The sequence below is a fragment of the Lagenorhynchus albirostris genome, chromosome X, assembly GCF_949774975.1.
Source record: "Lagenorhynchus albirostris chromosome X, mLagAlb1.1, whole genome shotgun sequence".
Taxonomy (NCBI): domain Eukaryota; kingdom Metazoa; phylum Chordata; class Mammalia; order Artiodactyla; family Delphinidae; genus Lagenorhynchus; species Lagenorhynchus albirostris.
The window spans coordinates 38,962,308-38,978,141 of record NC_083116.1 but is presented as its reverse complement, the minus strand read 5'-3'; the positions used below and the strand labels follow the sequence as shown (position 1 = coordinate 38,978,141).

The following is a 15,834-nucleotide window of genomic DNA, read 5'->3' as shown; positions in this document are numbered from 1 at the left end:
GAACCAGAGCCACTATGATACGTATCCTGTCTAAAGCTCATGTCACTATAATAGTATATCCTGTATTTTGCAGGATAATCCTGACTCTTGCTACCCCACCCCACTCTAACGCATGTACTCTGAGGAGATTCCCTGTCCTCTCTGGTGCTCACCATTCACCATCCAAGGAAAGGAGGTCTGGAGAAACATTTTTTCTGAAACTGGGAAACACTGCATTCTACATTGCTCTCTTAAACGTTTTCAATGTATTTTGAAATAACATTAGCATATTAAAGCCTCGGAGAAGTCCTGCAATAAAGCAACATGGTAAGCTTTGTTTAAGCCAGCTTTTTCCAAAGTTCTTGGACCACAGAATCTTTTATTTATATAACACCTAGTACCATATAACTGAGAAACAATATACAAAGAAAAAGTCTGCTTATTGTGTTTAAATCACTGGAAATGGCTCATGAAAATGATCCTTTATAATATAAATTATATTACTTGAGGTTTTCTCAGTAGGACACAGGAAGATGTAAATTACCTTACTTTTTTTCTTTTTAATGGAAAGTACTTTCTATATAAACCAGCATGGTTTTTATCTAAGTTTTACCCAACTAAGAAATGAGGCAAAATACTTGACCTATGGAGAAAAAAGAAGAATGAATATATCTGCTCCTCTGTTCTATTAAACATAAGAGTAACACCTCTATTTTATATTAAAGATTTTTAGGTTTCAGTGGACACTGTGTTCCATTTAACATGGCAAAGTTAAACAAATGACATACCCCAAAGTATTTCTAGGTTATTTTATTAGCTTTAAATACATAACCTGAAGCCAGCTTCATTATAGTTCAAATGTATCTGCTTTGAAGATTTTTCCACTTCTAATCCAGCTACTCTGAAAACAGTAATACAGAGGTCCTTATTATTTATACAGAGGTCCTTATTATTTAAAGATTGTGTTGTGCTTTGTTACCCTAATTTCTCCTTCTCTTACTTCATTTTCACTGCAAATAGGTAAAATAACTACCATTGACCTATCTCAAAACAGTGTCCGTGAATATAAAATAGATATTTATAATGGATTCTGAAGATTTTAGAATAATGTTGAACTGTCTTGATGGTAATAGCTTCAGGATATGTATGTAGGTCTCCACCTTATCAAGCTCCACGTTTTCCCAATAAGAAGCACTGTCTCAAACAGAGCTGTGGTTCTAAGAAAGTTAAGGATAGGTTTGTAATGATATACAAACATGTATCAAAATTTATCTACTCTGTTTCTCTAGAGCGATTTATTAAAATATGCTTCATCATACTGCTTTTGCTTATTAGAATCTATCACTCTTGGAATACTATACCTGCGGATGTTCCAAATGAGAACACGAGTGCCTTTTTTGCCTGGGATGGCATCAAACTGGGACAGCAGGTCATTTTCACTGTTGAAAATTGAATAGTTCAAGATGGCTTCTAGGCTGGGCAAGGAATCCTCAGTAATAATCATTTTTTGTAAAACCAAGTATAGTCAAAGAAAAATTAATATCTTAAGAGGATGCTATCAGTCAGGAAGATCTGCCTTTTGGGTTGCCAGTTTAGACAAAATATAGACATATAGATATAAAGCATGGGTGTTACTGCTACAGAAGAAAGGAAAGGGGGGAAATGCAGAAAGGTTGTAGAGACAAAAACCAAAATCAGTTACGCCTGCAGAATATAGCTTCAAAGATATAATATAAATTAAGACAGTCCTATACTTAAGAAATAGTTCAAAGGCTGAATTTTTCAACTCTTTGGAAGCAATGAGTTCAAACTTTATTGCTATACTGCCTGCGTAAAGACACCTGGTGTCTAACAGAAATAATAGCTTGTCCAGGTATAGAAAAGTGAGCTATTCAGCTGTCAGATAAGCTGATAAATAGTATGTTTCTAGGAGAGTGACGCAAATGTAACTACCCTTAGGGGGAAAGAAAAGAGAAGGCCCTAGGGAACTTTACCACAGGAGTGGTGGGAGTGGGGAGATAGTATATAGATCAAATCGCCTAACAGTGAAAACTGCAATATAATTCTAAGATTCTGTCAATGATCCATTTATTTAAAAAATATTTAATAGGGTGAAATTCCAGTTAAATTTAAGACACCTGAATACCTCTTTAAATATGAAAACTTTTGATAGCTGGATTCGACCTGTAGAAAGAGGTTTCTATCAGAATAGTCAGATAGGACTAATTTTTAACTAACATTTTCCATTTCCAGAAAGGATATTGTTTTGCTGGTTGAATGGAACAATTGGTACAATAACTGCTTGGGCCTGGACACATTCCAGATAGGTCTGTGATAGGAGTCCAACAGTGAGAGTACCCCCATTCTTGGTGAAGACGAGAGCGTCCTTTCCTAGTCGCATGGAGCCTGACTTGAAACCATTACCAAAGACCCCGATGGGACACTGGCTCTTCTTTATTACTTTATCTGTAAAGCCAAAGCTGTAATTATACAAGAAAAAAGAAATCAGAAAGGTAAAAAGCATCCTAAGATAGGTAGGCAGAATGTCTGGCTTTCAAATGAAGAACACTTATGAAAAGTCCTTCCTTTTTTCTTCCTTTCGGTATTTCTGGGCAAAATTATTAAGTTAAAAACATAGGAAATAACTACAGGGTAATGGGACCGATTTTCCTGTGTGGTCTGTGTGTACATAAACGCTTCCGCTACATTAGAGTCACACTTTATAAAACGTAAAGGCGGCCTCTTTTCACTCACAGAGAGAGCTGGAGAAGGCCATGGGGCAGCTGCCTTTCTTGTCTAGATAAAATAGCTGTGATTGCTAATAGTAAAGTTAGGGGAAGATGAAAAGGGTGGTTATCTCAGAGTACACCCTAGAGAGGGTAACAAGAGTACCAGATAACTGGCACTAGCACTAGTTAGAGGTACTAGGCTAGGCATCCCTAACCTGGTCATATCACTCTCTAGAAATCTGAAAGTCAGAGGTTATATATCTTGACAATTTCAACTATTCACTCAAAGGATAACACTTCCAGTTCTTACCCTCTGCTCCATCTGCTGGGACAGTTCATTGGAATGTGGCCAAGGGATAAAAATAGGTAGTTCTGCCTGTGAATATCAGCAAACAGCTGCAGTATAAAGTCTCCCTTGTTTTATTAAGGGCCTTTCACCGAGCCACCTCAACAATCTCTGTAGCCCCTTATGATCAGCTTAATCTGGGAGCCAGATCCTTTCCCTTTCTTATATTTTCCATTCAAACACACAACAAAATGACCGAACCAAAAAAAAATTAAAGATATGACATCTAGAAAATGATTATTATCTTCATGTATCTTCTCTCATTACAAATGAAACTAATTTTTTAAGGATTAGTTCTCTCTAGATGGACTAAGTTTACAATGTTGTACACTACCATTCATTCAATAAATATTTACTGAGTACCTACTATGTGCTGTGCATCATGCTAAGCACTGGAGACACAACTGTTAGTAAAAGAGACATGGTTCTTGCCCGCATGGTTTACAGTCTAAGGAAAGATTTCGTATATTACAGATGAGATGCTTCTCCAACATCAATAAAATAGATGTTCTACCTGCCATGGCTGAGCAGCTTGGCCTTGGCTCTTATTCTTTTAATTGGGTTGAGGTGCCTGATTTCAACTTCCTGGAGGCCAGGGTTTGTGTTCACTTCCTGAGGAAGGGGGACCACCTTTTAATTTTCTATTTCAAAGTGTTAAACGATAACATCATTGTGTCCCTCTAGAGCAGACACTTTATAGGAGCTTTGTGTATCCAACAAATAAATCCTACCACATAAAAAGGTAATTTCTAGGAGAGTAGTTCCTTTGAAAATACCAAAAGAGCATTGAGCTTCTGCAGTCTATGGGTCTTAGCATTCCAGGAAGTAAACTTAAAGAAGTTGGTAAGATTCAGGCATTCCTTTTCCTCCTGTGGAAGAATTACCTAAAAACGATAGGGTCGTTAGGAGGGTTAAATGATACACTGTATGTACAATATATTACAACTTATAAAGTAGTATTCAAACTTTAATTTTAAACTAACTCTAGAAGTCATTCTGAGAATTGTCATGTGCTATCCTCTACCTATACTTGAGATCTAATGTCATATCTAAAACTCAGGGCTCTTCATAAACAGTAATGTTACCTACCAAGTGAAATGGATCTATAAGGTTATTTGGACTTAAACCTACTCTAATGCCACCAAAGCTTCAATTAGGTGCTCAAGGAGAAGTGGTGAGAATAGGGAGACTATATTACTCCCTTAATTTCCTTACCTTTCTGGCCTGTTCTGCCATCTAGCGTCTCTTTTTTCCTTTGTAACTATAAACTTTCATTGTGTTATGGTTTGGGGAGACTAAATGACTATATAAGGTTGAGAAGATAAGTAGTGGGGCAGGGCCAGAACCAGAAATGGAAAAGGATGAGAATAATGAGATGAGAGGAGCTGGAAGCTCAGTATGTTGGTGTTGTTATGTTACCCTTAACTCTTCCCGTGTGTTCTTTTATTCCACTTGCATTCCCATATTAGGTATTCTATTTAACTGAAAATCGCAGAATAGATGCCAGATACCAATCAAATAACTACCTAATATAAAAGCCTTCACAATAAATAACAGAATGGTAGGAACGTATCTTATATAGTTTGGTTAGACAGGTGGTTTCTCTTCAATAAGTAAGTCCTATTCTATCCTCTCGTGTAATAGATAACGGTGTTTACACACCAAGGGGGCTCCTTGAGTGGAATCCAGGAAAATAGCAGCTTGCTCCCAAGTTCCTTAAAATGTCACGATTCTAGAATCTAGAGGGGTAAATTTAAATTGGGACTCTGATCCATGAAAAAAAAACCTTAGCAAATTCATGGACATACAAGGGCAGGTACTGCTGCTCCCTAAATATACTGGTGATGTAATATGTTGTATAAAATAATGAAAGAATGCTAAGCACACTGTTATTCTCTGGCTGTTGTTTTAGAAGAACAGACCTACTAGGAAATGCACTTCTGATCAGAGGTAGCAAATACCTTCAATCCATGGATCTGTGGCTGCTTTTAATCCTTGACCTTTTCCAACTTGCTGAAAAAGGCAGCTGAATATATAGACTAGTTGGTTCACACCCTATCCCCCTAAGCTAAAGAGAATTAATTATGGACCTTACAGAAATTTAATGATAGGCTTTTTCTTTTTAACTTGATTTTCATGGGATTCTGCATTTATGGAAGAAACTGTTGTTTCAGTTACATAACTATTTTATTAGCCTGAAAATATAAGAGTAGCATAAAAAGTTGGAAAATGTGAATAAGATTATAACAAATGTTACAGGTCAAATAGAATTTCTGTAGGCTTAATAATTTTGCATAGTTACCTATTATTTTTTTCCAAATACAAAAATAATATGCCTCCAAACCACAAACAGAAAAATTAATATACTTAATAATAATTTTCAAAGTTACCTCTAAAGTTCAACTATTTTAAAACAAATTGTGGTAAGTGGAATCCCTGGCTGGAAGTTAGAATTGGACTAAATAATCTCTTTTAAATAAATGGGACCTTCTAACAGATTCAAGTTTATTTTAAGATATGATCAGAAATAAAATCCAACACATATAACTATACATAATCCAGGACTCATTTTAAAAATTCTCTAAAATTGATCAGACTTGTGGCTGCCAAGGGGGTGAGGGGTAGGGAAGTATTGGTAGTTTGGGATTAGCAGATGCAAACTATTATATATAGAATGGATGGACAACAAGGTCCTACTGTATAGCACAGGGAACTATATCAATACCCTGTGATAAACCATCATGGAAAAGAATATGAAAAAGAATATATATATATATATATATATATATATGTATAACTGAGTCACTTTGCTGTACAGCAGAAATTAACACATTATAAATCAACTATACTTCAACAAAATTTTTAAAAATTCTCTGAAATTAATTTTCAAATATGAGGAACAACGGCCCAGCTTAAATTAGTGGGAAACATATTTGGCATGATAATGCCAAAAAACCCTATGGCTGCTGTAGTTCCTGCCTGATTTTTGGGACCAAAACATCCTTCGTATCTGAACTCAAATGTCATTTCTTCATGATAGCCTTTTTTTTTTTAAACATCTTTATTGGAGTATAATTGCTTTACAGTGGTGTGTTAGTTTCTGCTTTATAAAGAAGTGGATCAGCTATACATATACCTATATCCCCATATCTCCCCCTTCTTACGTCTCCCTCCCACCCTCCCTATCCCACCCCTCTAGGTGGTCACAAAGCACCGAGCTGCATGGTAGCCTTTTATGATTCCACAGACTAGATTAGATCCCTCGGCTATATACCCTCATAGAAACTATACTCTTCCTTCATAGCACTTACCACTAGTGGAATAACCTATGTAGTTGTATTACTAGTCAATTATTTTATATCTTTCTCATTAAACTGCCAGCCCCTTGGCAATAAGGATCATGTCTGTCTGGTTCACCACTTTATCTCCAGTGACTCTCACAAAAGTGCTCAGTAAAAATTTGTTGAAAGAATCTGGAACAAAAGTTGCTGCAATTATTTTGAAACCATCCTCCTCCTTCCTCTTGCCTTGTAATTGTAAGCACCAAATCTCACAGATGTAGTTCTACAGACAAAATAGAAGGTAGTAAGATTTGTCGGGCCCAGTATTTGACACCCATGTCACCGGGATAAGGTGTGGGGGGAAGGAACCAATAAGAGGATAAGTGATTTTAGAAAAAAAACTAGTATATACAGAATTAGACACATAAATATTTTGGTTCCATCCCATCTAAAATCCTCTTTTTCTTTATATAAAATATTAATTTTAGGAGATAAAAGTGAGGCTATAAGTTTAAAAATAGGGCCAACTCCATACCTTCATCAACATACTGGCCGCATTCTTATCTCACTTCTAGAAGCTTTCCTCAGATATTCTTCTAATTATAAGGATCTGAGACGTAAGGTACACAGATTGCTGAGTGGTAAAACATAACCAAATTTATAATTGGTTATGTCCAAATTTCACTTCTTTTCTTTGGTGGATCAAAGGGATTTCCCTACAAACAGGGTTATAGAATTAGAATACCTTCAAAGAGAACTACAACCAAATGAATTTTTTCCGTTTTTATAGTTCAGAGCCCTTTCCCTCCTCCACAGAACCCCTCCACTGGTACTCATGCTTCACACGCTAGTTCAGGAAGCCTCATGGAGAGTAATCAACCTCATCTGCTAAAAAAAGGAAGAGAGAAGGAAGGAGTTGAGGAAACACTCATCTTTTACTGAGTGATATGTGAAGATGATAAAGTACAAACTTACATTCTTAACTACAAACCTTTTAAAGTAATTAAATGAACTGACAGTGGCAAGAGAAATCTGTTATCACCAGCTTCAGCAGTTAGAAAAGAGAATTTCCTAACCTTGTAATTCTACTGCAAAACTTTCAAAGATTATGTGTATGATGTCCTCTATTTATCTTTCATGGGGCTTGATTATACCCAGGCATGTTCATGGTTCAATCCATAAATTGTTCCAACGCCAATACTCCTGAACTAAGAGTGAATTTAAGTTAATATAAGTTTGCGAAGGTCTTAGACCAATGAAGACCTCCAGGTTTTTACCCATGCTGTTCTTTTTGCGGGGACTCTCATCCCTTGCCCCCCTGCTTCTTTACCTCATTGAATTCTACTACTCACCCCTTAGATCTCAGCTTAAATATCACTTAATCTAAGAGGCTTTGCCTGACCTCCTGGATCAGACTGGGCTCCCCTGATGAGTTATCTCATTGCATCCTATACTTTTCTATCATTTTTTGTTATGATTATTGCTTGACTGTCTGAATTGCCAGCTAGACTCTAAGTTCTGTGAGGGCAAGAAGAGTGATTATTTCATAACCTGTGTCCTGGCACATAACAGCAGCTCAATAAATATTTGTTGAATGAATGAAGGGAAAGGAAAATTATTAAGCCTTAAATAGAGTTCATGAACTCAAGACAAGAGAAAAAGAATGAAGACATCTTTACCTGAGCATTCGGTGTAGTTTATGAGGTGTCATCCCACATCCATCATCAGTAAAGGTCAAACAAGATTTATTCTTGACCTCCTCAACATCTATGAAGACCGTCCTGGCGGATACATCTGGATCTACAGCATTATCTGCAAAAGGTAGAAATCTGTGATATCAGATCTCTTTTTCTAATATTCTATTAAAAGCTCTAGTTCAGTGCCCCTAAGGCATAGAAACTGTCCTTTATTCCCTTCATGTGAATGTCCCAGAAGGGAGCAGGGAGCATTAATGGTATAGGGGAAAATAGGTATGATGGCAGATGGGTTTATGAAGCTGATTTCTAGATTTCATATGATGACTGATGTGCAATCTGCTTTCTCTCTTCAAACTTCAGAGATTGTGGGAAAAATAACTCCTCCATATACCAAGCATTTTGCTCCATTTTCGTCTTATCACTTCTTGTCTTTTCAGCCACTTTACTGCTCACAAACGTATACAGTAAGGGGTGATTATGGAGAAGAGTTGAACCTGCAGCTTTGGTACAAATAGATACATACCACACGCGTTAGAGTTTATTGTGAAGATTTTATCTTTTACTTTCTTTTTACATCACCTCCTCCATTGAAGAACACAGATATTATCACCATCCTTGTTTATAGCCTAAGAGGCACTGAAAGAGTTACAGGTTAAAAACCAAAACACTAACTGCCTGCCTAAATCCCAGTGATCGTAGTAAGCATGCTCAGAGGAGTGATTCTGCTTAGGCACTCTGTAATAGTCTTGAAGGTGAGGCTGTTTACCCTCATTAAATGGAGAACATAGAATTAGAGTAGGAAATATAAATACAGAAAGTTTCATGATTCTTTCTGAGTTAGGTCTTCACAATAGGTTAATTATTTAAGATTCCAAAGACATCCAATATAGCCATATTCTAACATATGTGCCATGTCTACAACCCCAGGGGGTGCCATTGTCTAATAGCCACTTCTTTTTGCCACAGGTGCCAGTTTACATAATTGTCAGTCACTAACACATGTGGTACAAAAGTCTCATTAGGGCTCACTGGCCCAAGTGGGAGGGCAGTCTGTGCAATCTGTTGGATAGGTTCCTTAGCACTCCTGTCTTTACTAGCTGTTTAATCAAGACAAAGACCTTCCCTTCCACCTGTTCCCCTTTCCCTGGGATCCTACACTGATTTACTAATACCATGTGGCTGGGCTGAGAGATCCGGGTAGGGCTCTGGTTGTGTACTCGTCCCACTACCAATGTTCAGATCATGGCATTTCTCTACTGGGAACATCACTTACAAGCAAGAGAAGTATCGCACATATTCAAAATATCAGTTTTTATAACACGATTAACAGTATCAGTTACAACCACTTAAATGTGTGGAATGTCCATCAAATAAAACAAGACAGATTAATTTCAAGGGCCACAATGGTGTTGCCAGAGTCACTGATAAAGCTGTCACCAAAAAGTCTTAACAGCAGAAAGGCATCACCGATAGCCCCAGAAGGGGGTTAAAAGGTCTGATATAGTCAATCTTTAAGGACTAGGTGGTGCCAAGCCTTGTGGCACGTGGTAAATCGAGTGGGTCAACTTTTGGCAGGAATTTTAAGTCTGACATGCGATAGTGGCTTTATCAGAAATACAGTGTTTTACTTTGTAATAAGAGGCAGCAGGTTTTTTTCTTTAACTGACAGAAGGATTCAGCATTGTGAAGCTGCCTACATTGTTCCAAGAAACTACTTGGCAAGCAGGCCCTGAATTGTTTTAGAACCTATCAATCACTCCTACTGGAAGAAAGCCAAGGCCATTGAGACTGATACCTTTAACTTGTCAACCAACAGGACATCATTTTTACTTTGGAAACTTTGGACATAGAGGAATTTTTTTTCTAACACTCAATGAACATTCACAATTCAAACATATAATACATATCAATTCCAATTCTGCATTTATAAAACTGTACATTCAATGAACCAGCTTGCAGGCCTCTCACCAAAAAATCACTTCTATTTTTTCCCTTTTTACTGTAAATTTCACCCAAACTTTACTAGGTGCTTTTTTACAGAAACATACCAAAGAGTTTTAATACAGGCATTTCAGGAGTTACAAGGTAACGGCCAGGAGCAGCTAGACCTTTTATCTCCTTGGCTGGAAGCGGGTGGAGTATGGGGGTGGCATGCCAGAGGCCAGGGTCAGCTGAAGCAGCAGGGAAAGAGAGATCAGCAGACAGGCCAGCAGCAGTAAGCACAGCTTTGCACTTACTTTCAGTTTTAAGTGGCCTTTCACTTGGCCTCAACAAATGAAATTGTAATAATAACAGATTGGCCTCAATAAATGAACTTATAATAATAAGGCACCAATCCGGCGGCTGGCTTCAATCTTACCTCTTTTAACCTTCCAAAAATTTATCAACATGTAGCATATGCTATCAAATCCTAGGGAATCTATCTTCTCCCATGGCCCAGCCCATCTAGCCTGTGAACAGGTAGGGCAGTGAGAGAACCCCTATTCCTCTCCCTTGGCCCACCACTTAGGTGAGAGGGTAACAGGGAAGACCCAAATCTGACTACATGTTGGATCTGTTTCTTTTACTTTAACCTTTGCTTTCCACTGCTTTTGTTCACTAAAAGGATACTGTCTATACACAATGGGCTGCCTGGGGAATCCTGCCTCTCTGCCTGAATGTTAAACCAAAGTGCCTTTGTTCAGGGAAGCATCCTGACCCAGTCCACCTGTGGATGGCTGCAAGAAAGAAGAAATTAACACATCCCTTGCCCGAGACTGGCCATTCTAGAGGATATTTGCAAAACCTATGGCCTTTTCACTTTACCTCCTCATCTCCTCCCCCTTTCTGTTCTATAAAAGGTACTGGCATCCAAACCCTGATAAGATGGTTCTTTTGACACCCTAGTCCGCCATCTTCTCGGTCGGCCGGCTTTCCGAATAAAGTCATATTCCTTGTCTCAACACCTCGTCTCCTGATTCACTGGCCTGTTGTGCGGCGAGCAGAGCGAGCTTGGACTTGGTAACAAGAGCTACACTACCAGGTCCTGGGATGTCTTTATTCCCTAACCTGGCCCACACAACCTCATGTGCTACCAGATCCCAGTAGTCTTATCTCTCGTAACCTGGCCCATGCTACCCTCAGTGGGAGGACTCTAACTTCCCTCACCCACCACTTAGGCAAGAGCATGAGAAACCAGACCCCAGGGACTCTACCTTATCCCCTAACCATCTGACCCCTGATCTTCTAAAAGAGCATTGTAACTGAAGCTTCATAGCTCATCATAACCCAGGAAGCAATGAGAAAGTGTCCCATGACAGAATCCTTGGAGAGACAGGATGGCGAGTGGGAGATGGCTTTGACGCAGCGCTTCCTCCCATGCCCTCCTGTTGCAGCGGAATAGCCTATGAGGATCCTGTAAGGTTGTCAGGGCCAAGCTGCAGCCCTACAGACATCCTGCAAGTATCTAAAACTGTTCTTGTCTAAAATTAAAGTCATCATCTTCTGATACAAGGCTATTCTTCTTCCTCTGTTTTCTCTCTCTCTCTCTCTCTCTCTCTCTCTCTCTCTCACACACACACACACACACACAGTGTCAGCATTCAAATGACCACAAGTTTGAAATTTCAGTCATTTTTTTGTCCTCCCTCTCTTACCCTATACATCCTTAGGCTCTCTTACACCTTGCTATTGAATATTACTATTCCCATTGATACTTTCTTAGTTTACAGAGTTTATTCCCTCTCATCTGGATTATTTTGATAATCTCCTACCTCGTCTTTCAAAGCCACGTCTCTCTTTTCTCCAATTCATCTTATACAATGCTGCAAGATTAACTTTCCTGAAGCACAGCTCTGATCATGACATTCCCTTGCTCAGAAAACTTCAGATTAAAAGCTCAAATACCCAAGCCTCCCAGTCACATTTCGGTCCCAGCCCACCTTCCTAACTTCATTCCCCGCTTGGTACTTGGAGTAAAAATGTCTGTGTTTGAGTCCTGGGTCTGCCACTTACTAAACACACAATCTTGGAAAAGTCAATTAAATTCTCTGAGCCTCTGTATTCTTATCTGCAGGATGATAATAATGATGATGATGCCGTCTACCCCAAAAGGTATAGTTAAAAATGTATTTATGAAAGCTCTATGTAAACTCTCTAAGGACCTATAGCTTTGACTATTCATGAACTCCATGCTCCAATTAAACTCAACTACTCAGTATTCTTCATGCCTTTGTTCATGCAGTTGTTCCTTTTGCCTGGAATGCCCTCCCCTCCCCACACCCATATCCACATGTCCCAATCCTTCAAATCTCAGCTCAAATGTCACCTCTTCTCCAAAGCCTTTCCTAAACCTCCTCTTCCTGGTAAGCTGGAAGTCATCCCTCCCTCCTCTGAACTCCCACAGCACCCAATGTGTCTATCTTTGCTGATATATCACTTTCTATCTTGCAGTTATACAAAGAATAAACCTTCTGTACATGTTTTGTCTCCCCTACTAGAAGATGAACCTATGTTGTATTCATTTTTGTACCCACCACGGTGGCCTTGCCCACAGTGAGTGCTCAATAAATATTTATCGAATGAATGGTTCACCAGAAAATTAATGCATAAGCGGAGGAGAAAACTATGAAGGAAAACCTAAAATGAAAGCTTCGGATTACCTGTTAACACTTTGCTCTCCCTTTTCCCTATTATTAATATGACCACAAATAGTTGTGATTTGGTTTTAAAATCTCTGTGTTTGTATGTATGTGTGCAGGGATGTGTGCGTATGTATTGATATATAATACACATGTATACTTGCACTTATACGGGTCAGCTCAGGCTAGAATTAGGTTAAGTTAATACTTAAGGCAAAAAATCATATATATTCAAAATTACAAATGGAACACTTTTTAAATCACCCATAAAGTTCAGTACACAGTACAGCATAAGTGCATATGGTTTTGCACAGTGCCACTGTGAGGGAACAACACATTTCTGTCTCTCATTTCCCACTAAGCAAATTGTTACTTTTTCCTCTTTTTTTCTTTTTTGTAAGTTGCATGCACTTATATCGCATTCCACTATGAGTTTCCCTCAAGGCATGGTGCAAAACCTTAAAAATATAGTCCCTGTTCTCCAGGATTCAAAACGTGCCAATGTCACTTTTCCCCTTTCACCTTCTAATGAACATACATATTGTGAGCATTCTGTGTTATGGTCAAACTAATCATCAAAGCTCCCCATCACCCTTCCAAATAACTCTCCTGACCATCTCCTCCTGCTGCCCACTGACTTCTCGCCCAAGGCAATCCACACTGCATGGTCACAGCGATTGCTTAAGTTGTAACTGGGGCTCATCTGGGGAGCTTTGAAACCATTTTCAAGATTTTGTTCTGTGCTATCTTGCCCCATAAACATCTCTCCCTAATTTCAGCTTTTGAAACATTTGCAATGTGCTGCATTTTGTCCAGGAATGTTTTTCTTCTTTGCTTTCCACACAGTATTTAGCACACTGCTGCAAAAGCTGGTGTACTTGGCTTCAAGGGATCAACTGAAAACGCTTTAAAAGCAAACATCGGTGGAGCGAGAGGTTAAGTGCTCAGTATTCATTCCAGCGGTGTGAGGGCGCTCGTGGACCGCGGACCCAGCCCTTCGCAGTCGCAGGGAGCCAAATGCACTCGTGTCATCTCCTAAGAGATGTCCCATCATTCCCAGACTCTCTGGTCCCAAAAGTTAAATAACTCCGTCTTCCAGACCTTTCTTCATGCCCCTTTGCTAGCTTGGCGTCCTCCGTCTGTCGCCGGCCCCCGTGGAGCCCAGCTGCCTCAGGGCCCGATATTTTTATGCATCTCCTTTTGATTATTAACTACGCTATCCTAAAGTGCCCGGAACATCACGAGCCAGAGAGAAAAACCACACTGGAGTCCTAACTCTTAGGACACACCTTGTTTCTTCAGCTTAATCCGCGGAACCTCGTCCCTGGCGACGGAGCCGGGGCCGGTCCCGACGCCCCCACCCCAGCCCCCGCCCGCCCCGCACATTCCTCTCGCGTCCGCGGCACCACGTTGGCACCGCTGCCTCGGGCGATCGCGGCCAGGCCCGCCCTCGCCACTCACCTAGCAGCTCCGCGATGGCACTGAAGGGTCGCGTGTGGCTGCTGGAGTTGCTCTGTAGGTAGCGGGGGCTCATCTGGGGGCGAGAGAAGGTCCAGTCCCGCGTGAGGCCTCGGCCCGCCGGGCCCTCCCCGCGCGCCCCCCGCAGCCCCGGGACCCGCGCGCGCGTCCGCCCCCTCGGGCCCCCGACCTACCGTACTCAGGCGGATCCCAAAGGCCTGCGGGCCGCCGCCCGGCCGGGCCAGCGCGCTGCCCGGCGCGCCAGGGCCCGCGGGGGCCCCTCGGTACAGGAGCATTTTTTTGGCCGCCACGATACTCGTTTGCCGCCGCCGGACTCCTCGCCCGGCCGTCCCGGACTGGCCCTCGCTCGCTCCCGCTCGCAGCTGGCGGCGGCCGTCCGGGACTGGCCCTCGCTCGCTCCCACCCGCAGCTGGCGGAGGCGGGGCGCGCTCCAGCCACCTGTCCGGGACGGGAGGGGTGAGGCCGGCAGCGCCGCGCGGTGGCCCCGCCCTGTCAGCACCTCTCCCGACCCGCGACTGCTGGGCCGGCCGCGGGGCCGTACAGAAATATGGCGACCTCCTGACAGCCGCTCCTTGATCCCCGCCCCTAATTAATTCTTGGCGTTTGCCATAGGCCAGGCCGCCGAGCGGGAAAGCGCGGGGGGAGGGGGCGGACGCGTGGGGAGGGGCGGGAATGAGGCGAGGGGAGGGAGAGGGTGCAGGGATTTCTGGAACAGAGTCCCAGTTCGGCGGTATGACTAACGGGCAGGATAAGACAAGTCTTACAAGTTCTAAAGACTATAGTTTTGCTATCTGGGGAGATAGCAGGCTCGCGTGATGGGCAAGCATTCGGACTATTTTGCCTCAAATGCCTCCAGAAACAGCCAGAACTTTCCAGAAGGCAATTGGCAAATCCACTTCAAAGCTTTGCAAGCGCGCAGGGAGGCTGTTTATAAAGGAGAAATTGGAATGCACTTAAAATCCCCAAAGTAGGGAATGGGTTAGGTTATGCAGTTTCCATAAAATGGAATACTATGCAGTTCTTAAAGGCCGTATTTGTGGATGAAAATTTATTCATGTGGAAAATATTCATGAGGGAATTAAGGAAACAGGAGGTCACCACATATTGTGTAACGTGATACCTTTTTTATTGGAAAAACAAGTACATTTATACATACATATGCGGACACACACACACACACACACACACACACACACACACACACACACACCCTACAATGAGAAACACCTGAAATGATATATTTCAAGATGATATCTCCAGGTCTGGAATTATGAATATTTTCCCTTTTTTTTCTTGTTTGTATTTTCTAGTTTTTGTGCTATTAAACATACACTTTGATTACAGAGAAGAGATTTTTATTTTTTTTTAAATATAATGTTCCCTGGTACAGATGAACCATTATTTGACCATTCCTTTGTGATATTTCATATTGTTTTCCATTTATTTATTTTTGGCCAATGAAAAAAGTGCTGCCTCAGACATCCTCATGTACAGATCATGAATTTCTGGTGCAATTATTTCTACAGAATATTGTTGTGTCTAATAGCATGTGTGTGATTTACTCTTAACGAATACTGTAAGATGGAGGCAACTTGCCCTCCCAGAAGCAGTTAGCGATTTTGCCACATTCATAGCACTACATAGCTTTGATCTTTCAACTTTCTGTCAATCTTTTGAATAAAAAATACTATCTCGGGGCTTCCC

General features: G+C 40.9%; 1 protein-coding gene across 2 annotated transcripts in view; it reads right to left on the bottom strand.

Annotated features, from left to right (window-relative positions):
- MORC4 (MORC family CW-type zinc finger 4) overlaps window positions 1-14,180 on the bottom strand; it is a 50,215-nt gene extending 36,035 nt beyond the window's left edge. For both annotated transcript variants that reach the window (XM_060138295.1, XM_060138297.1), the window contains exons 1-4: window positions 14,113-14,180; window positions 8,015-8,147; window positions 2,242-2,459; window positions 1,341-1,488 (exon numbers count right to left, since the gene is read on the bottom strand). In XM_060138295.1, the coding sequence (XP_059994278.1) occupies window positions 1,341-1,488; window positions 2,242-2,459; window positions 8,015-8,046 (398 nt within the window). In that variant the 5' untranslated portion in view covers window positions 8,047-8,147; window positions 14,113-14,180. The remainder of the gene's footprint in view (window positions 1-1,340; window positions 1,489-2,241; window positions 2,460-8,014; window positions 8,148-14,112) is intronic.
- Between the last annotated feature and the right edge of the window lie 1,654 nt (window positions 14,181-15,834).